Below are 23,866 nucleotides of genomic sequence, written 5' to 3' on the forward strand. Positions count from 1 at the left end.
GTTCATTAGGAGTAACAGTCTGTCATTTTCTTTTTTATTATAGTGCCCTTATCTAGCTTTGTAATGAGAGTAAAGCTGGCCTTGTAAAGTGAGTTTAGCATTGTTTCCCACTCTTCAATTTTTTGGAAGAGTTTAAGGAGGATTGGCATTATTCCTCTTTAAATGTTTGGTAGAATTCACCTGTGGAGCCATCAGGTCCTGGGCATTTTCTTGGTTGTAGTTTTTGATTACTGCTTCCATCTCCTTACTCATTACTGGTCTCTTCGGATTTTCTGTTCTTCGTGATTCAGTCTTGGTAGGCTATATGTTTCTAAGATTTTAATCCACTTCTTCTAAGTTATCCAATTTGTTGCTGTATATATTTTTTGACAATTCTATTTATTCTTTTTTTAAAATATTTTATTTGTTTATTTGACAGAGTGCTACAGAGAGAGCACAAGTAAGCAGAATGGCAGGGAGAGGGGGAGAGAGAGAAGCAGGCTCTCTGCTGAGTAGGGAGCCCAATGTGGGGCTCGATTCCAGGACCCTGGAATCATGACCCGAGCCGAAGGCAGCCGCTTAACCAACTGAGCCACCCGGGCGCCCCTATTTATTCATTTTTAATTGAAGTACTGTTGACACACAATGTTACTTTATTTTTTTATTTTTTTTTTTTAAAGATTTTATTTATTTATTTGACAGAGAAAGATCACAAGTAGGCAGAGAGGCAGGCAGAGAGAGAGAGAGGAGGAAGCAGGCTCCCCGCCGAGCAGAGAGCCCGACGCGGGACTTGATCCCAGGACCCTGAGATCATGACCTGAGCCGAAGGCAGAGGCTTAACCCACTGAGCCACCCAGGCGCCCCAGACACACAACGTTACTTTAGTTTCAGGTGTACAACATAGTGATTTGAGAAGTTTATATGTTACTCTATGCTTAGCAGAAGTATAGCTACCAACTGTCACCATACAACACTGTAGTAATACCATTGAATATGTTCCTTACCCTGTACCTTTTATTTCTGTGAATTATTCATTCCATAACTAGAGGCCTGTATCTTCTACTCTCCTTTACCCATTTTACCTAATCTTCCACTACCCTCTCATCTGGAAACTATCAGTTTTTTCTCTGTATTTATGGGCCTGTTTCTGCTTTTTGTTTGTTTATTCATTTGTTTTATTTTTTAGATTCTGCCTATAAGTGAAAGCATATGTTATTCATCTTTCTAGTCTGACTTATTTCACTTAGCCTAATACCTGCTAGGCCCATTCATGTTACATGTCACAAATCAGAAGATCTCATCTTTTTTAATGGCTGAGTAATATTCTACTGGGCATATATTTTGTATTTTTTTTTAGTCCATTCACCTATGGATGGACACTTGGGTTGGTTCCATATCTTGGCTATAATAAATAATGCTGCAATAAACATAGGGAAGCAAGTATCTTTTCAAATTAATATTTTCCTTTTTTAAAAATAAATACCCAGTAGCAGAATTACTGGATTATATGGTATTTCTATTTTTAATTTTTTGAGGGACCTCCATACTGTTTTCCACAATGGCCACACCAATTTACATTCCTGCCAATAGTACACAGGAGTTCTTTTTCTCTACCTCCTTGCCAACACTTTTTATTTCTTGTCTTTTTGATTCTAATCATTCTGACAGATGGAAGGTGGTATCTCATTGTGGTTTTGATTTGCATTCCCTTGATGATTAGTGATATTGAGCTCCTTTTCATGTGCCTATCTTATGGACACACAATTGTTTATCATATTCTCTTAACCATCTTTTGTATTTCTGTGGTATCATTGTAATGTCTCCTCTTTCATTTATAGTTTTATTGATTTGAGTCTTTTCTCCTTTGTTCTTAATCTAGTTAAAGGTTTGTCTATCTTGTTAAAGGTTTGTCTTTTTAAAGCCAACTATTAGGGTGCCTGGGTGGCTCAGTGGATAAACCACTTCCTGCTCCACAGGGAGTCTCCCTTTCCCTCTTTCCCTCCCTCTGCTGATGCACGCTCTCTCATTCTCTTGCTCTCTCCCTCTCTCTCTGAAATAAATAAATAAAATCTTAAAAAGAAAAAACTCAACTATTAGTTTTGATGATCTTTTCTATTGTCTTTGTAGTCTCTATTTCATTTATTTCTGCTTTAATTTTTATTATTTCCTTCCTTCTGCTAACTTTTGGTTAGTTTGTTCTTTTTCTAGGCTCTTGCAGTGCAAAGTTAAATTGTTTATTTGAGATCTTACTATTTTCTCAATGTAGGCACTAATTTTTATGAAATTCCCTGTTAGAACTGCTTTTGCTACATCCTGCAAGTTTTCATAATTTTTGTTTTCATTTTTGTCTGCCTCAAGATTTTTTAAATTTTCCTTTTGATTTCTTTAATTCATTGGTCACTTCTGATTCAGTCATTTAAGTCTTCACTCTTATTTTCTTAGTCCATTTCTAGCTAAATTTTTGTTAATTTTTTTTTATTTCTTCAAAGAACCAACTTTGGGTTTCATTGATTTTCTCTATTGTTTTTCTATTCTGTATTTCAGTTATCTCTGTTTCAAGTTTTACAGTTTCCTTCCTTCTGGTATCTTTGTGTTTAGTTTCTTCTTTTTCTAGCTCCTTAAGTTGTAAAGTTAAGTTGTTGATTTGAGATCTTTCCTTCTTTTTTTTTTTTTTCTTTGAGATCTTTCTTCATTTTTAAAATAAGTGTTTACATCTATAAATTTCCACTTTGGCATTTGCTTTCACTGTGCCCTTTTTTCTCCTCCTCCATTTTTCTCCTTTTTGCAGCCAGGAAATCAAGACAATAGCTTCTATATCCTTATACTTTCAACCTTAATTCATTTCTTACTATTCTAAAACATATCGTCAAGTAATTTATTTAGGAAGGTTATCTTTGTAGTGGTATTTTTCTTATTCTGTCTGCTTGGTAATGTATTTCTATTGACCTTCATACTTAATTGGCATCTTCTCTAGGTAAAGAATCCTACCTCAAAACTCTATTGATAAAAAAAACAAAAAAACAACTCTACTGATATTGTTCTGTGCCTTTTTGATATTAGGGCTGAGTATGAGGTCAAGATGGTTTTTTCTTTCTCTGTAGTCATCCAACTTTTTTGTTTTGCTTTTAGCTTTCAATGTCTTTGTAATTTAAAATGCTCACAATGATTTATCTGGAGGAAAATCCATTTTCTTAAAGTTTTTTCAACAATCTGAATCCTTTAAATTCCTTCATAGTGTTCCTTTCAGTTCATATTCATCAAGAAATTTCTTTTCTTCTGAAAATAGTTTCTACTTGAATTTTATGTTTCTCTCTCAAGTGCATCTCTTAATATTAGGATACTGCTCTTTTTTTTTTTTTTCCCCAGGCCTCTATTTCAGGAAACTTCTCTTGGACCAATTTAATCTTTGCCTCTAGTAAGAATGAAATAATAAAAGCAGTAGTTTTTGTTTGCGTTCCTTAGTTGTGCAGCTCTCACAAGACTTTGCCACCAAAGTTCAGTGAGATCTCTATCATCTCTGTGGTGGAAATCAGTAGGAAGAGGCTACTCACTCCCAACCCACATCCATAATAAATCATACTTTTTATTGTCTTACTAAAACTGTAGAATATTCTTCATTCTATTTATAAATACAGAGATTTTCTTTCTTTTTAATTATTTTATTTTCTAGATTTTTTGAGGGAATTTCAAGAGGGGGAATTTTAGTCAGTCTCATCTTAATGTCAGGTCTGGAACTCAAGCCACTGAATCATGTTTAGAAATATATTTAGATGTAGGTCAATGAATTCAAATGCAAGGAAATGGTTAAATTTCTTCCACAAGTGTTGGCAAAATCTGTAGAAAAAAAGAGGAACAGCCTTTATTAAAGAAAGTTACAGGATATACAGTCATCGGGAGGAAGGCTTTCACAGGCGTGGAGGGGGTTGCTCCTCCTTCCACTGTAGCACAGACTAGTACAGACAGAGAAGAATCATTCCCAGACCTTAGCGCAACAGCTGACGCAGCTAAGATGTATCTCAGATGGTGAGTGAGCATTCTTATTATTCTTTGACGGGCAATTTAGAGTTAAGTTACCTCAGGGGTGCCTGGGTGGCTCAGTCAGTTAAGCATCCGCCTTGGGCTCAGATCATGATCCTGGAGTCCAGGGATCCAGCCCCAAATCGAGCCCCACATCTGTCTCCCTATTCGGCGGGCAGTCTACTTCTCCCTCTACCTCTCACCCCACTCTTGGTGCCCTCAAAAAATATAATCTTAAAAACAAAAAGGAGTTAAGTTACCTCAGCAACAGGCTGAGGTTGAGGATGGTACTCTGTTTTCTGTCCTTCCTGCTCAAGAATGCTAATTTGTATTAAGGGCATATTTATGCACAAACCAAAATCACGAACACCTGGGAAAAAGAACAATCCGTGCTGTGAAAAATTAGATGAAGTCCTGGAAGCCATTCTCCCCTTCTGAGATCATCCACTCTAGGTTGATCCTGTAGGTCCAAGGAAGGGGATCTTTTAAAGAAATTTCTACTGAAGACATGTTTCACTGCCGCTCAAATTTAAGAATTACTTGTGGTGCAGAGAAAGCTTACTGGTTTGGGGTTTTTTTAAGTGATTAATTTTGATTTTGTAAATTTACTTTTTGAATAACTTTTTCTTTAAGATTATATTTATTTATTTGGCAGAGAGAAAGAGTGAGAGGGGAAACACAAGCAGGGGAGTCGGAGAGGGAGAAGCAATGCTTCCCGCGGAGGAGGGAGCCAGATGTGGGGCTCCATTCTAGGACCCTGGGATCATGACCGGAAGGCAGATGCTTAAAAACTGAAACATGACTGAAACACGCAGGCTTCTCTGTTTTTCGAATAATTTAGATGTTGCAGTTGTTGATTTTAAGAGTCAGAAATTTAAATGTCTGCATAAGCATTACAAAGTCTAGAGAGTAAATTTTGGATATACCAAGGCCAGTTTGGCCCCGGAGGCAGAAGAATGAGTTAGAGAAGGTAGAAGAGAAGCCAAGGCAAAGGAAGAGGAAAAAGAGGAGCAAGAAGAAAATGCAGAAGCCAGAAAATGAGTCACAAACAGGCCATGGGAGATTCTGAGCAGGATGAGGTAGTAGAAAAAAGTAAAGTAATAATTCATTTAGCTCCCCAGTATTGAACATACATGATGTATTGTATACTTTATGCATGATATGTCATTGGATTTTAATGTTCACAATGACTTAGACAGATAATATCTGTTTTATAGATAACTTAAAGAGCCTAAATAACTTGCTAGGGTCACACTGCTCATATAGGAGTGAAACTAAAATCTTTCTTGCTGCTTTGCTCTGTGCCACAAGTTTTCCTCACGTGTGGCACACCCCCAAGGCTGTGACTTACTGGAAGCGGTCACATCCACCCTCCAGTGGAACCAGTTATTATTTATTATTGTTCTTTGAAAATCTAAGTAGCCCTCATCTACTCAGTGCTTACTGGTTCCAGAAAAAGCTTTGCTGATTTTATTTCAGAAGATTAGAATTTAGTTTCTAAGTAGAGTCTTTTTTCTTGCAGTAGAATTTTGATATAATACACATGTATGAAAAAAATTCAGAATTTATCCTTTTTGTGAAAATAGAGCAGTGATACCACTTGATTGCTATGTGCTATGCTAACGCTGCCTGCAGACATCTATAGAACCACAGGCCACTGTCTCTACTGTTCTTGTTAAGATTCACTGTTTCACAATGCCTGAAAATTGATAATGAACAGAAAATTTTAAAATGACCAATAAATAATGTGGAAACTCATCAGAAATAAAAGAAATGCTAACTAAAACAGTGAAATATTATTTTTCTTTATCAAAATGGCAGGTTTCTTTTTAAAAAAGTAACTAACATGCAAGGAAGAAGCCTACATGTTTCTAAGGAGGGAGGAACATTTATACACTTATTACCTGCTTACGGTAATGTAATCTTTCTGGACAAAAATTTGGTGATATAAATAAAAAACCTTTAAAATGTAAATGCCCTTTAACCAAGAAGTTCAAATTTAGGAAATTTATTATAAACACATAATCATAGGGACACCTGGGTGGCTCAGCCAGTTAAGCATCTGCCTTCGCTCAGGTCATGATCCCAAGGTCCTGGGATTGAGTCCCACATCAACCTCCTTGCTCTGTGGGGAGCCTGCTTCTCCCTCTGCCTGCAGCCACCCATGCTCATGCTCTCTCTCTTTCACTCACTTGCTCTTTCTTTCTGACAAATAAATAAAATTTTAAAAAAAGACATAATCATATATGTTTGTAAAAGTTTAGTGACATAAATATTTTTCTTATTGTTTCTAATAGTGAAAATCTAAGAAACAACTGAAATATCTTAAAATAGATAATTGGTTAATTATGGAATATCCATAACAGAATACCACGAACCATTAAAAATTCTTTTGTAGAACAATTTTAAATGTGTTTAGCTAAAGAAAAAAAAGCAGAATTTACAGTGCTACTACTTTTATACATGATGCCTGTATGTTCACAGTGTTAATCAGAAGTACAGATGTTTTCTACTTTGTGCTTTTGAACTTGAATCACATCTGCAGGCAGAAAAATAAAACTAGATAATTAAAAAAATAAATCAATACTTGGCTTCTCTCAGAAAAGCAGACAGCTGTCCAGTACTATGTGATCACTCATAATTTGTGGAATTCCATTTTTAGGGTTTTGGCCTTTTGTGTTTAACTTTTTTCTCACTTGACTCCTCTTCAAAATATACTCACAAGATCCTGGTTTTCATAGAATGTTCTATGTGGAAAGACCAGAGTGCTTACTTCTGCAGTTTATAGCTGTGATGGCATGGCTCTAGAGTGAGTTGTATATTGGAAGGAAGGCCAGGGCAGTGGTTAAGGGGCCATGCTTTGGAACCAGAATGCTGGGGCTTGAATCCTACCTTCTCCTGCTTTCTGGCTGTGTGATCCTGGACCAGTTGTTTAAAAATTGTGATCCTCAGTTTCTTACCTGTACAGTGGGGATAAATGTGGTAAGTCATAAGTGGTTGTAAGCGATAACCCATGTAAGGTGCTTAGAGTCTTGCTCTGATAAGTACTTAGTAATTATTACTAGTTGTTTTTATTATGGTTACTATTAGGATTAAGAAATAGAGGGGAAGTGTTTCATCCAAGATTACACAATTACTCAATGGCAATGCTAGAACTAGAATTCAGGAAGGTTTTCTTCAACAAAAGTGTGCAGTACCCTCTGGGCATGTTAAGACAGGCTGGACTTCCAGTGAAACTGACTTGAAATAGACAGAGCCCAAGGACAAGGCCAGCCACTTCCAAGGAATGACTCTGATCCCAATGAGAAGACAAATACTAGAAAGGAGGGTGAAGCTAGGAAAACAGGGAGTCAAATTTAGGTGCAGGGGGGAAGGCAGGAGCAGAGATGGTGCAGAAGAGAAGAGATGGCTCAGAGATCTGCTGGGGCTTTTATAGACCTCCAGCTCTGGGTTTCATGGTGGGTCAACATGGTTTAAAGACCCAAGGTCTGGGTGATTAAATAGACAGATGGGGGGGGGGGTGCTGCAAGTATAGCTATGAGAGGGTGCCTGACCGCTAGTAATAACAGGGGATGAGGTGGAAACTAGGAGGGGCTAGACCAAGGAGACCCAGAGCCCAGGTATCCAGCGGTGGTTATCTCAAAATTATAGCCTAAGTTTGAAGAATGATAAATAGCAAAAATATGCTAATATTTGCTTTAAAAAATTCCTCTGACAGCCAAGCACAGAACTGATTCAGGTGATAAGGAGATCATTCAGGAAATTATCGGCATAATCCAAGGAGAGTTGTTGAGGATATGAAACCAGGGCAGTTATGGTAGGACCAGAGAGAAAAAGATGCTATTTAGAAGATGTTTAAGCACAAGAATTGACAGGATTTGGTTTCTGAAAGATGTGGAGCTTGGAAGGAGAGATCTAAGTACACAGTGGCATCCTTCATAAAATGAGGGATATAGGAAGTGGATGGAGTTTGAGCCAGGGAGAAGAGATGACTGAAGGTGAGTTCATTTTTGAACATGCTGAATTTGAGATCCTGTGAGCAACTGGATGGTGATGCCCAAGTAGACAAGTGAATATACAGGTGCAAAGCTCAAAAAAGAGGTACAGGTTGAAACAGATATTAACAGTATTCATCATAAGTACAGCTGAATGCTGAAATTCTCATTGTGGGTGAGATCACTGGGCAGAGAAGATGAAAAAGTGAGAAGAAGCCAAGGATGGAACCTGGAAAACCTTGACATTTAAGGAAGAGATGAGGATGAAGAGTCCACAATAGACATCATAGAATGACTACAGAGACTGAAGCAAAGCAGGAAAAAAGTGATGTCATAGAAACCAAGGGAGGAGATAGATGCAAGCAAAAACAGGACATCCCCAGGGAAAAGCAAACTGTATTTACCAAACTTCTACATGGAACACACGAGCTACAATAGAAAAAAATCAATCTAATGACTAAATGTTAATGATTGAATTGTGTTCCCTTAGAACTGATATGTTGAAGTCTTAACCCCAGTACCCCAGAATGTGACCATATTTGAAAATAAGGTCTTCACAGTAATAAAAAAGTCAAAATGGGGTCGTGAGGGTGCCCTAATCCAAGATGATAGGTGTGCTGATGAAGAAGAGAAAATTTAGACAGAGAAACATGCATAGAGAGAAGACCATGTGAAGAGACATGGAGAAGAAGGCCATTCACAAGCTAAGGAGAGAGGCCTAGAATAGATCCATCCTTCACAACCCTCAGAAGTATCCAGCACTGCTGACACCTTCATTTAGGACTTCTGGCTTCCAGAACTGTGAGACAATAATCTTGTGTTGTTTAAGCCACAGTTAGTGGTACTTTGTTGCCACAACCCTAGCAAACTAATTCACTTGGTGAGTGTGCATAATACATTGGTTGAGTAGAGTGCATATGGCTAGATAAAGAAACTGGGTGTATAAGGAGGGAGGGAAGATAAAGGATTATGTTACCTAAGCTAAGAGAAGGAAATATTTCACAAAGCAGAGGGTAGCCATAGTGTCAAAGTCTGCAGAAAGGTGAAGTAGGAGAATGACTGAAAATATCAGGCTTTTGGTGACCTTTGCAGAGATCTCCCAGCTAAGTAGAAGGAGTAAACCATAGAGCTGGGAATACAAGGACAGCACATGCACCACTCCTGTAAACATTTGGCGATGAGAGGAGACCTCCTCTCTGGACCAAACACCTCCGCTGTTTGTAACAGCCACATGGAAACAACCTGGAGTCCAGTCAGCCAGACCTGGAGTTTTCCTTCTTCTACTTTAATTGCTAAACACAGGGAGTGGAAAGCAGATACTTTTCCCCACCAAACTGGTTTGAGAAGGCTTTCAGGAAGAAAAGGATTTTTGCAGCTATTATTTTACAAATTAGATTTTTAGTACTGACACAGATTCCATTCTATTTTGTAAAGCTGTAAGCAAGTAGTTATTTGAGACTTCTCAGAGCTGAAGACTGCAGTGAATCTGGTGATATAAAAAAGAAACACAAGCAGAGTTTTGGGGCTCACTCATAATTTAAACAGAACAATATAGTAGATTAGATTCGGAATAAAGAAATATTAAAGCAGTCTCTTAGAAAGTTCTGAAGTCAAAATGAGTCTAAAATTTGCTTTTTATAGTCTCAGTTCTATATTTTCTATCTTATACTATCTAATGTCACAGCTCAATATTATAGGGGATCAAATTAATCTGATTTGACTGTACTGAAAGATCTAATAAAAATAATAAGGAATTAATAGTTAAGTAAATCATTTAGTCAATATCAGCCAGGAACTAACCATGGGATAAAATCTGAAAAAATACCCAAAAGATAAACCTAAATCATCACCCTCATGTTGCAACTATTTTCAACTAGAAAACAATAAATCTTTATCAAGAACCTGATTGTTTTAAGGAACTGTAAAATACAGGGAAAAAATAGCCAACAGGTAATCTTTATAGTGTAATTAGGAAGAGAAAACAACAATTACAAAATGACAAAAGCATGGAACACTATATCAAAAACTAACAATGTACCGTATGGTGACTAACATAACATAATTAAAATAAAATGACAAAAGCAATCTAATGCAATTAATAATTAAGCCATTTTAAAGAATACATATAAATGACAAAAAAGAATGATCCTCTTTGCTAGGTATTAAAGAAATGCCGATTCAAGCTCCAGTGAGATGTTTTCATTTATCATATTAAACAGTAAACAGATGAACAATCCAATTTGATATTAGGCAAGAGATATACAAAGACATTTTCTCAAAGAGGATATTCAGATGACAAATTCAAATTGAGTCATGAAAAGATGTTTAACATCATTAGCCATTATGAGAATGAAGATTAAACCCACAGTGAGATATCAATATACATCTATTAGGATTGATAAAAAAATAATGGAAACATCAAATGCTTGCAGAATGCAGAGAAACTGGATCATTTATATTTTGCTGTTGAGAGTGTAAAATTGTATAGCCACTCTGGAAAACAGTTTGATGGTTTCTTATAAAACTAAACATACACTTACCGTATGACCCAGCAGTTGCAGTCTTGGGCATTTATCCAAAGAAATAAAAAAAACCTATGTTCATACAAAAACCGATACATCAATATTCATATCAGACTTATTTGTAATAGTCAAAAACTGGGGGGAAAATATCCATCATTGAGTGAATGGTTAAACAAACTATGGTACACAGATACCATGGAATACCACTTAGCACTAAAAGGAAAGAACTACTGATATACGCAAAAACTTGGAACAATCTCCAAACAATTATGCAAAGTGAAAACGCCAATCCCAAAACGTTATATATCATATGATCCCATTTATATGTCATTCTTGAAATAACAAAATTATAAAGAAAAAAAAAACAGATTGGATTTAGCCATGGGTGCTGGAGAAAGGAGGAGGTATGCAACTACCACGGTTAGCACAGGGAGCCTTGTGGTAATGGAACATTTCCTTGTTACATGAATGGCAGTTGTTACATGAATTTATACATGTGATAAAATTGCATAGAACTACACACACACACACACACACACACACACGGATGAATGCACATAAGACATAAAACTGGTGAAATCTAAGTAATCTCTATGGACTATACAAATATGCATTTCCTGGTTTTAACTGTCGTACCGCAGTTATATAAGACGTTATCTTTTGAAGGGAAATGTGAAGGGTACACAAGACCTCTTTATGCTTTTTTTCCCAACTTTCTTGGCATCTTACATTAATTCAAATATAAACTTTTAAAAAAGTAATTTAAAGATATAACTCAACACCCAAAAGATAAGTAATACTATTTAAAAATGGGCAGAAGACATGAACAGACACTTCTCCAAAGATGTACAAATGACCAACTGACACATGAAAAGAGGCTCAAAGTCACTCTTTATCAGGGAAATGCAAATCAAAACTACAATGAGATATCACCTCACACCTGTCAGAATGCTTACAGTAAAAAACACAAGAAACAGGTGTTAGCAAAAATGTGGAGAAAAAGGGAAAGCAAACTGGTGCAGCCACTGTAGAAGACAGTATGGAAGTTCCTCAAAAAGTTAAAAATAGAACCTCCCTATGATCCAGTAATTGCACTACTGGGTATTTACCTCCGATATACAAAGACACTAATTCAAAGAGATACACACACCCCTGCTTATTGCAGCGTCATTTGCAATAGCGAATTTATGGAAGCAGCCCAAGTGCCCGTGATAGATGAATGGATAAAGATGTGGTGTATATATGTATACATTGGAACATTACTCAGCCATAATAAAAAAAAATTAAATCTTGACATTTGCAACAACATGGATGGAGTTGGAGAGGATTATGGTGAGTGAAATAAGTCGGAGAAAAATGAATTCCATGTGATGTCACTTATATGTGGAATTTAAGGAACAAAACAAATGAGCAAAGGGAAAAAGAGAGACAGACCCAGAGAGAGACAAACCCAGTAGATTTTTAACTACAGAGAACAAGCTGATGGTTACCAGAGGGGAGATGGGAGGGGGATGGGTGGAACAGGTGATGGAGATTAAAGAGTAAACTTATGATGATCACTAAGTAATGTGTAGAATTGCTGAATCACTATATTGCATATTTGAAACTACTATAACACTGTATATTAACAATACTTGAATTAAAATTTAAAACTTAATTTAAAAAAGTAATTTAAAGAAACCCCAAATGCTTGTCTTCACTAAATATTAAAGAAATGCTAATGCAAATATTTTTATTTATCAAATTAACAATGTATGTTTCATTGGGGCAGAGATAATAATGCTAATGAGGGGGCACCTGGGTGGTTCTGTCATTTAAGTGTCTGACTCCTGATTTCAGCTCAGGGCATGATTTCTAGGTTGTGAGATTCTCTCTCTCCCTCTGCCCCTCCCCTGTTCACTCGCTCTCTCTAATAATAATAGTAATGAGTGTACAAGAAGAATAGTACTTTCATATACTATTGATTGTGGGATTATGAGTGACTATAACCCTTCTGGAAAGCAATTTGCCAGCCATAAGGAGCTTAAAAGTGCTTAAAAACACCTATTCTGGCCAATTGCCTATTTCTCTATTCTTAATAATTTTTCAGTTCATTCAACACCTTTATTCCAGGCCCTTGACTACATACTAGAAATACGCCAAAATGAGTAACATGATTTCTCAAGGTAAATATATCAAATATGATGATTTTTTTAAAATAACAGTGAAGTCTGAGAGGTTCCACAGAACAAGGTAGCTGCTTTCCATTTGTCTGTAGGCAGTATGTCTTGGCTAAGTGCCAGAGTTCTGAGTCAGTCTGGCTGGTGTCAAATAATAAGTAGTTAATAAGTAGTTCTCTGTTTACCAGCAGTGTCACCTTGGGGAAGCTACCTCACCCCCTAAACTTCAATGCCTTCATCTGTAAAATGTGGCTATGAGCACTTACCAATGCCATGAAGCTTTTGGGAATTTATAGTGAATGTGAAGTCTCGTGGGAATAAAATATTTCAGTCTTCCCATTCTTTTCTTTAAATCTATTTTGTATGTTTTAAATTGTCTTAAATTTCTTTAGCTTTACCTTTCCTGATTCACTTCTAGCAAATGGATTCTTCCTTAAAACCCAGAGGTCACTAGAGTAAATCTCTAATTATAGATAAAAGAAGGACAGGCTCAGTGCAGGTGAATAAGGTGAAAGCCAAACAACAAAGCCACCTAAAATATATTTTATGTAAGGTAGGATGCCAAAAACATTAAAATATAATCCTGTTCCATAGCTGGTAATTACCTATGTCTTCACAAAGCTATGAAAGCCCTGTTTTAGTCTTCTGGACTTCAAATATGTTACATCTGCTAATGTCTGCTCTTAATTTACAAAGACCTCTTTGCTTATTAGTCATCATGGGTAACGTATTCAAATTTTCACTTCTAATTCTAGAAGATCTATAAACTACCACTTTTGTTTATCGTAAAAATGCTTATTCCTCTTCTGTAATAATTTCATCTTTAAGGATACAGATAAATGAGACATGGAAAAGATTTACATACAAAAATGTTTATTATAGCATTATTTAATATGATGAAAAATAAGAATCAAGCTAAATTTTTCATAGTAGGTGAACAGTTAAGTAAATTAAAAATGAAGTTGGTGATAATGATGATGTGTGTGTGTGTGTGTGTGCGCGCGTGTGTTGATGACTTTTTAATGATAGAAGGACTCATAAGTCTATGGAATCATAAGGAAAATAAGGCATAGAAACAGCATAGTAAGCAAGTATTTTAAAATAGTCATAATGATTACCTCTAGATTGGTAAGATTGCAGAAATAAGTTTTTTTTCTTTGGAATTGCTAAATCTACAGTGAATTTATATGGCTCTGCTAAGCAGGATGAAATCAAGTTAAAAAACAATCTAGTGGTGAGGTATAGTCTCTAAGTCAGGAGTGGCAAATGTGGAATGCCTACAGATACCCTCAGAGAACAGAAGTGTGAAGCAGGCCTATAGTTTATTAGACCCTCGTGGCACATGAATGGTGGAAACTTCATTACACAAGCAGATGAGTCCCATGTTGAGCAATACTGCTGGTCACCATTCTGTTGTCTTGTGTGCAGTACAACCTAATCTTATTGTTTGACAGGAGTTAGGAAGGTAGACTTATAGGTGAAATCTCCTGATTTTTTACACATTGTCTGGAGGTGTGGGTTTGGCTCAGGCCACCAGTTTTGACCTCTAACCTCTGTTAGTGCAACACAGGTTGAGAGGAGAGTGAGATCACTGTGGATGGGAGGGCTTAAGAACATATCACGTTCCGGGCTGTAGTGAATCAGAGCTAGAAAAGAGGAAGCTAAGACTATTAGCTTTTTCATTTATTCAATAAAATTTTATTTAAAGTTGAGAAAATGAAGATGAATCAGATAGAGATCCTACTTCGCAGCTACTAAGGGAGAAGGTCTCAACATAGCTAACATTTCTTACCACATGGCAGGCATTATGGCATACTATATCACATCATGTAATATTTCATTTAATCCTTACAAATCCAGGAGGTAGGTAATATTATTATCCCCCATTTTCCACAAGTGAAAACTAGATTTTAGAGATGTTAAATAATTTGTCCAGGTCACATAGCAGATACAGAGTCAGGATTCAGGACCCCAGTCTAATTCTAGATGAAAGCTCTGAACAAGCATTATGAGAGCATATATTAGTGTCAGGGTCCAAAACAAGCTCTGACAACCAAGTGATAAAGCTGAGGATTAGAGAGCAATGGGTCTGGCACAGTGGGTAAAAACTAAAGGTTGGTGGGCCAAAAATAGTATACACATAGACTATAATCTTTAAAAATTATTACTCAACCATCAGAAAGGATGACTACCTGCCATTTGCATCAGCATGGATGGAACTGGAGGGGATTATGCTAAGTGAAATAAGTCAAGCAGAGAAAGACAATTATCATATGCTTTCACTCATATGTGGAATATAAGGAATAGCCTGGAGGACCATATGGGAAGGGAGAGAGAACTGAATGGGAAGAAATCAGAGAGGGAGACAAACTATGATGGACTCTGGACTCTGGAAATCAAACTGAGAGTTACAGAAGGGAAGGGGGTGGGAGATAAAGTAAAGGCATGGTGGGTACTAAGGAGGGCACAAGTGGTGATGAGGACTGGGTGTTATACGCAACTAAGGAATCCTTGAACACTATATCAAAAACTAATGATGTACTATATGTTGGCTAATTGAACATAATAAAAATAAATTAATTAATTTAAAATACAAAAATAAATTTAAAAATTAAATTTAAAAAACTAAATTATAATTAGTTACCTATATTTTAAAAATCTAGAGAATTCACATAAATCAGAATACCTGGTAACGCTGGACCCACATTCCCATGTTTTTAAGTACTGGTGAATCTGGAAGAGACTGCTCAACTGCCATTGGGGTAGTTCTACTTGTTCTACTTCTACTTCTTCTTCTATTATGTGGACTACTTTGCTCATTGATTTCCATTACCTGCCAGGACCCTGCAGGCACTTGAATCTAAAAGTCTTGTCCTAGTCAGTGAGACATCAGCAGGTGGGAAGGAATAACCAAGTAAAATAAGATAGGAGAGAGCTAGGAGTTATAGAAGCTAGGGGTTTTGAGAATGTGAACTCAGCAAGACACTTCCCCCAGGACGCCAGATCCTATGGCAGAGAGCCTTGACCTTTTCCCTTCTGACCGGGCTGGAAGTGGTCCCAAGATCTTTGCTTGGGGATTGGAAGGAAGTGGATTGGTAGAGAGAGGGGAACTGGACTGAGGGCTCAGCAGAGAAGTGGAAATTTGAGGGACATAGAGAATTTAGACAGCAGGGAGCAGAGAAGTTAATATGTCCATGCAGTGACTCACCCAAGATTCTGTTTTTAAGAGAATTCTCTGGCTTATTAAGTGTTCCTGGTTGCCAGGGGGAAAAAAGTTAGAAAAAAGAGAAAAAAGAAAAAGAAAACAAATGCAAACTCAGTCTCTATAATGCCTCAAGTTGTGTTTTCACACATAGAGGCAGAGTGATCCCTCTACACATCACTTAGGTATTGATCTGAGGGTCCTATTTAGTTCTGGGATATCTCTGGAAAAACATCTCCTTGATTAAAGGGACTTTGGGCAGGTTACTTACTTCTCTAAGCCTGTTTCTTCATCTGTTAGAAGGTTTAAGAATTCCCCATTTTCAGAGGGTAAGGATTAAGTGAGTGAATGGAGGAATACGAAATACACGGCAGAGAGCAGGAAGGAATAAGTGATTGCTGTGATGGGCAGCGGTGGGGCTGGGAACCTTATATAGGTGTTGTCCCTGAATCTTTATAACCATATAAATTAGGTATTATTTTCCCCATTGAAAAAAATGAGGAAATTGAGGTTTAGAGAGGTTTAGTAACTTACTCAAGGTTGCAAAATTAGTAAAAGGTAGAATGGAGAGATTTACTTAAAAAGAGCCAAACCACATCAAAAAAGTACACTGACATTCTAATGATAGTCATATAGAATTATCAGGTAGAAATGAAAATAGATTCAATTCTATATTCTGCTAAAACCTTGAGATCACCAGCACTATGTCCCTAGGCAAGTGGCCTAACTTCTCTGAAACTCAAGTTTCCTTATCTGTAAAACTTTGTACATTTATTGTATAGATTAAATGAAGTAATGCACGAAAAGTACTTAGCAGAATAGCTAGTTTATAAGTGATCAGTTAGGGGTGAATGGGTGGCTCAGTCAGTTAAGCGTCTGCCTTTGGTCCTGACCCCAAGGTCCTGGGGTGGAGCCCTACGTTGGGTTCCCTGCTCAGCAGGAGCCTGCTTCTCCCTCTCCTCCTCACTTGTGTTCTCTCTGTCTCTCTCTGTCACTATCTGTCTCTCTCTCTTTCAAGTAAATAAATAAAAATAAAATCTTAAAAAAAATAAGTGATCAGTTAACAGATATTAACTTTAATATTTACTAGACCAGCACTAAGTATTAGGAATGCAAAAGGAATTAAACATGTTTCCTGCCCTTGTGGAAGTCAGGACAGGACATCTCTGTGAATAGTGAAATTTTAACACAAGGAGGAAGCTGTTCTAATGAAAGAATAAACGACGTGATTTGGGAGGGAGGAAAATACAGATATGGTGAAAAAGGAGGGAAGGATGGCAGGGAAGTTTCCAGCTGTGAGCTATGAAGTGATCTGAATCTCAAAGTAACAGGGGAGTTTTCCATACAGAAAAAGCAAGAAAGACATCCCAGGCAGAAGGAATAGCTTGTGCAAAGGCAAAGAATGCAGAAAGTCCTGAAAGGTCTAGGAGGGCCAAGGCACAGTGAAACGGTTCAAGTGTGACTACAAGGTAAGTTATGTGGGTTGACTGATAAAAACAGAAGAGAGGGGGTGCCTGGGTGGCTCAGTGGGTTAAAGCCTGCCTTCGGCTCAGGTCATGGTCCCAGGGTCCTAGAATCAAGCCCCGCATCAGGCTCTCTGCTCAGTGGGGAGCCTGCTTCCTCCTCTCTCTCTCTGCCTGCCTCTCTGTCTACTTGTGATCTCTCTGTCAAATAAATAAATAAATATCTAAAAAAAAAAAAAAAAGCAGAAGAGAGAAGTTGGATTCTGGCTCTGAATGGCTTTCTGTGTCTTCCTAAGAAGTGCGGCCACTAGCCCCTGAGGGAAAAGGGAGCAAGTCTTCAAAGCAAGGAAGTTTCATAATCAGATTGCTTTTGGTGAAGGGTAGTGATAGGGTAAAGAATAGTGAAAGGGAAACAGCCAGGAGGCTATTGCAGTAGTCCAGACAAGAGGTGACAGAGACCCCAACACTGGCCACCAATGAATTGGAAGTGGGTGGTGAGGAAGAGGAAGTGAAGGCTGACATAAACACAATGTGTGAAATCCAAGATATGAAAATGGCTCGCTCCTTACTTACCACAGTCATCCCAAAGGACCAAAACAAAAACACAGAAAACCTCTTTTAAAAATAATCTCTTTTGTTTGTATGCAAATAGGCCATGCACAGTGAAAGTGCAACTCAAGTATGATGACAAATACAATATTTTGTTTCCAATACATGAATCGCAGAGATTGGTTTACAAATGCTGTCCTTCCTAAGAACACCAACCCCTTGCATTAAAATGTTAGCCGACCAGTACAAGGCTTATTTGGGATTATTTCCCACCTTAAACCAGATTTGAGGAAAGCTATTTAAGACACTCTTCAAAAGAAGCTATCTTTTACTCCTATGGCTGAAGAGTAGGAAGAGTGACATCTTGTTTTACTGGAAAATTTCTTCCAACTAGCAACGTGTCTGTGTGGTGATGGACCCTTAGACTCTTCCAGATAAAGGCATGTGAAGGGAGCTGCAAAATTACATCTCAATGTTTCTGCACCATCAACTTGAAAATTGCAAATTCAGCTTAATAAATGCATATTTTAAGGGTTCCCAGAAGTCTTACGTGCATTGCTTTTGGTTACAGAAACGCCACAGGGAAGTGAGCCTTTGAGTGTACAGGGCTGCCCTCCCTCAACCCTCTTGTGAAATGGAAGCTTTAAAAAATCCAGTGGTTTTTTATTTTGTTTTGTTTTTTTAAAAAGCTTAGTCATATTGGCTGTGTTCTATATGTCCCAGCATATTTTATTTTACTTTGTAGAGCACATTTTATTTATGCTCTTATGTCAATATTTTGCATAAACAGGTGCTTTCACAGATCATGCTGCCATTTGTTAAAATGTGTTAGTTTTGTTATGTATTAGATTCCCTCCTCTGCATAAATAGGAAAAAGCATATGGACCTAACTCTTCAAGCCACTTTTACATTTAGAGTGTTACCTCATTTTATTTCTTCTAAGTAAGGTTTAAAGGAAATGGCAAATGTCAGATGCTTTCTGAAAGAAATGACAGTTTCTCAGAATGTGTAAGTGCAGACCCTTAAGCAAATGGGCCACTTTAAATTCAAAGATCACAATCTTCCGAATTTGGGTTTAGTGTTCCCAGGTAACACTAAAGATTGAAAGGATAACAAGTTTGGAATCATATGTTTACTTTGTTGAATCTGAAATGTGCTATCACTGATGTTGGTAGTTTATTGGTTATCAATTTTTTAAACTTGCTGCTATACGTGTTTCATTCATCTTGGAAAGATTTTTATATAGTTCTGTTATTTGTTAACTAATAAGTCATCTTTTGGGTAAACTCTCGGAAGTTTGGAGATTCTACGATTGTATTGTAAACATTACTAGATAGCTGTGTGTATTGTATGTATTGTAAATATTAATAGATAGAATTATTAAGTTAGAAGTTAAGTATCACTTTAGTTTACCCTTCTCTCGAGTGAGCTCTCTACTGTGCCGTCCATGACTCATGGTCATGCAGACACAGGGACCATTTAAAATATGAACTGAAGAAGAACCAGTATTTCTTAGAGAAGCCTACTCCTTTTACTTCTTCTTTTCTTTTCTTTTCTTTTCTTTCTTTCTTTCTTTCTTCTTCTTCTTCTTCTTCTTCTTCTTCTTCTTCTTCTTCTTCTTCTTCTTCTTCTTCTTTTTTGTATTTAAAACTCATTATTTACTACTTTTTTTTAATGTGTTGTGTTAGTCACTCTAAAATGCATCATTAGTATTTGATGCAGTGTTCCAAGATTCATTGTTTATGTACCACACCCAGTGCTCCATGCAATACGTGCCCTCCACAATACCCACCACCAGGCTCACCCATCCCCCACCCCCTCCCCTCTAAAACCCAGTTTGGTTCTCAGAGCCCACAGTCTCTCATGGCTCATCTTCCCCTCTGATTTACCCCAATTCACTTTTTCTTTCCTCTCTTACTCCATGTTATTCCTTATGTTACACAAGTAAGTGAAACCATATGATAATTGACTTTCTCTGCTTGACTTTTTCTTAATTGTGACCTATACAACCTAGTTAGAATCTACCACGTGCTCTTAAGGAGTTATTTAATCACTAGTATGCCCTACGAAACTGAAGTTATGTTGAAAATCACGCGGTGGTAGTCCCTTGACATTATTAGATTGGTCTAGGTCTCCTGCACTCACCTGCAGGCCCTGGCAGAGACCCTCTGCTTTTGCTCATCTTGTATCCTAGGACCAGCCCAAGGTCTACACTCTATTAAAGCTGGCGAAGCGTTTATTGAATGGATGAGGACAAATCAAAGTTGAAATTCCAAGCGGTGCAATTATGTCAGTGGATTTTGAAGTATTATTGGAAAATGGGAAATATTATTAAGATACAAAGATGGGTAGAAACAAATGTGAAGCATACAACATATGTATTTGTTTGTCACAAGAGTCTATAGTTACTAGTCCCCCTGGACACTTCCCAGAAACTCCCAATTCTGGGGGCACCACAGCACACCTCCACCCCACTCTGCCATGTCTCTGCCAGACCCCCAACGCTTCCCAGAGCCTGGGTTTGGGATGGCTGGCTCCTTACCGGCTGGGCTTGCTGTCCTTAGCCTGAGCTCCACGTGATGCCATGACCTTCATCTCCCCACTTGCCCATACTGCTAAAGGAACAGTTCGTCCAAAGACCACACGCATCCCGGGTATAACAGTACTTTTTCTAAATGTGCACATCCTGATACTGGCCTTTTGACAATTTTTCCTTATCCTACCTTTTACTAAATGCTAATATAATCTTCAGTGCAAATAAATGTATCTTATTGCAATAAGTTCGGATATGCTTTATTATGCCAACATTTGGTTTTGAGAGAAAGTGCAGACAAGGATCTATTGCATTCACTTGATAGAATCTTATAAACCACTTGGCGTCCTTTGCCTTTTTAACTTCTCCTTAGAGGACACCTAGGCAAAAGTGTGTCACTGAGTCCTATTTTCTGTGCTAAGAAGTTGATCAAATATAAATTAGAAACAATACATGTTCCTTCTTTCTTAGCATGCATGAATGATGGGAGTGAATTTGCATCATGAGAAAGTGAAAAAAGCAAGACACCCCAGGGCAGCTAGGGACACCAGCCCAGGACTAGAGAGGAGCCTGTGCTAGAGGTTGTAAGAGTGAGGGTCTCTCCCTACCTTGGTAACCTTCTTCTAGGATATAAGTATGGAGGCTGAAAAACTTTGGCTGAGAAAAATAAGATTCAACCTCCAGTGCCTAACTGTATAAAATTGCTCTTAAATGTACGCCAACACTGTATCTCCCCCTCAAAGAAAAAAGAAACTTACTACGTTTCTAAGAATGTTCCTCCAGAAATATGGAACTGAAAGCTCTTTTTTATTAATTTGGCCCTTAGAAAACAATGGGACTTTTTAATGTACCTAAGGAACTGACATAAAAACTTATGATTCTGCATGAGAAAGATGCAGAAAATGGCAAAATAGAGGGCAGAAATACAAAACTAGAGATGTTTTGCAGCAATATTTTATGTATGGTATTTGATTACAAGTGTGCAACATGGAGAAGTGAACAGTGGACTGTGAAATTGATGCTAATTTTCTTACCCACTAGTGGAGAAGCCCTCTAAAATATCATGTCATTAACTTAGTTGCTTTACCAGAAATCAGGGCATGTGGTTAGTGTGTGTGTGTGTGTGTGTGTGTGTGTGTGTGTGTAATTAAGAGACTTTATTTTTAGAACAGTTTTAGATTTACAGAAAAATTGAGCAAACAGTACAGAGAATTCCCATTTACTCTCTCCCCTGCACACAGTTTCCCCTATTATTACCATCTTGCATTAGTGTAGTATATTTGCTACAATTAATGAACCAATATTGTTAATTAAAACTCACACTTATATTAAGTTCCCTCTTTGGGTTCTACAGGTTTATGGACTTTAACAAATTTAAAGCAAGTATCCACTATTACAGTATCGTGCAGAAAGTTTTACTGCCCTAAAAATTTCCCTGTTCTCCACTATTCATCCCTCCTCATGATCCCTGGCAGCCACTGATCTTTTTACTGTCTCAGTGGTTTTGCCTTTTCCAGAATGTCATCTAGTTGAAAGTACAGAGGCTTTTGGGGTTGGCTTCTTACATTAAACAATATGCATTTAAAGTTTGTCCATGTCTTTTCATGGCTTGATAGCTCATCTTTATTCATCACCAAAGAATACCTCATTTCTGGATATACCACAGTTTGTCTATCTATTCACTTACTGAAGGACATCTTAGTCACTTCCAGTTTGGGGCAACTATGAATAAATCTGTTATAAATATGAATATTTAATTCATGAATATATGAATTCATGAATATATGTCCATATGTGTGGACATAAATTTTCAACTCATGTGGGTAAATACCTATGAGTCTGACTGATGGGTAACATGGTAGGCTTAGGTTAAGTGGTGTAAGAAACTGCCACGATGAGTTCCAAAGTGCCTATATCATTTTGCATTCCCATCAGCAATAAATGCAAGTTCCCATTGTTCCACATCCCTGTCAGCATTTGATATTGTCAGGTGTTTTTTCTTTTTTAATTTTAGCCATTCTAATAGGTGTGTAGTAGTAGATCATTATTGTTTTAATTAATGATTCCCTAATGACATATGATACTGAGCATTTTTTAATATGCTTATCTACCATCCATCTGTGTATCTTCTTTGGTAAGGTGTATAATCCAACCTTTTGCCCATTTTTAGACTAACTTGTTTTTTTTATTGAGTTTTAAGAGTTCTGTATACATTTTGGATATCAGTCCTTTACAAGGTATATGTTTTGCAAATATTTTTTTCCACTTTGTGGCTTGTCTTTGCATTCTCTAAGCAGTTACTGGGTTTATGCTTTTAGGAGGAAGGGTTTTAGGAATGCATTTTACAACAGCAGTAAAAGAAAAAATTTATAGCAAGTGTTTTACACTCTCTTTCAATCAGTACGAGGGAACCCTGTCTGTGAATCCAGAAGAGTTTCAATAAAAGGGAAGAGTCAGGTCCTGGGAGTGGTGGCTGGCTATTCTGCTTTGTGAGTTTGTGCAGCAGGGCTGGGAACAAGAACAGTACCATCCTGAGCTACATGACTTGTAAACCAAAAGGAGTTTTGGAACTATGTGTACAGTCTGAATTTCTGTCCATGAATCCAAGTATGTAAGAAATAATCACTTTCCATATTTCCTTTCATTCAACTGAATCTCACCCGTGAGACCCATCTTGCCAGTTGGATAAGGGACTCCATCTTGATCATACAGGGGTGCCCTTCCCTTCCTGCAGCCCAGCGAGAATTCAGGAAGCTTACTTAATGTCTGGAAATGGAGGAAGTGCTTCAAATCCCAAGTCTGTCTTCGTTGCCTTAGGCAACCTTACCATCTGAAACATGGTAGTCTATGAATTCTGGCAGCTCTGCCCCCACGTTATAATGGGGAATGAGGTTATCAACTGATGCCTAGGGTCCAAGTGTACTGTCTCTGTAGGCAAGAACCATACTCCCAAAGCTTTTATCCCCTTGGGAGCACTGAGAAGGGGGTGCTTGGATCCCACTGCTCACAGGACCCAAACACATCTGCCCTTCCTTTCTCTTGTATCTCAAAAACACTCTCTTTCTCTTCTAGGACACCTATATTTCTTCTATGGGCTTTCACCAGAGTCTAAATGTGTCTTGACTTTAGGTCTGTTATGCTTTATCCCCTGCAAAAAATCTATGTGTCAAGAAATTTCAGAAAACAGAGGTGCCTGGATAACTCAGTTGGTTAAGCATCTGCCTTTTGCTCAGGTCATGATCCCAGGGTCTTGGGGTTGAGTCCCAGTTTGGGCTCTCTGCTCAGCAGGAAGCCTGTTTCTCCCTCTCCCTCTGTTCCTCCCTCCGCTTGTGCTCCCTCTCTTTCTCTGTCAAATAAATAAGTAAAATCTTGGAAAAAAGATATCTTGGAAAACAAACACTGACATTTCAAAAACTAGTGCTGCTACCATTATTTGTGGAAACGATT

General features: G+C 37.6%; 1 protein-coding gene across 1 annotated transcript in view; it reads left to right on the top strand.

Annotated features, from left to right (window-relative positions):
* Positions 1-3,855: 3,855 nt before the first annotated feature.
* Positions 3,856-23,866, top strand: part of CD86 (CD86 molecule) — a 65,316-nt gene continuing 45,305 nt past the window's right edge. Inside the window, exon 1 of the mRNA XM_032334916.1 lies at positions 3,856-4,002. Coding sequence (XP_032190807.1) covers positions 3,989-4,002 — 14 coding nt within the window. The 5' untranslated portion in view covers positions 3,856-3,988. The remainder of the gene's footprint in view (positions 4,003-23,866) is intronic.

This window comes from Mustela erminea, chromosome 1 (assembly GCF_009829155.1).
Source record: "Mustela erminea isolate mMusErm1 chromosome 1, mMusErm1.Pri, whole genome shotgun sequence".
NCBI classification, from domain to species: domain Eukaryota; kingdom Metazoa; phylum Chordata; class Mammalia; order Carnivora; family Mustelidae; genus Mustela; species Mustela erminea.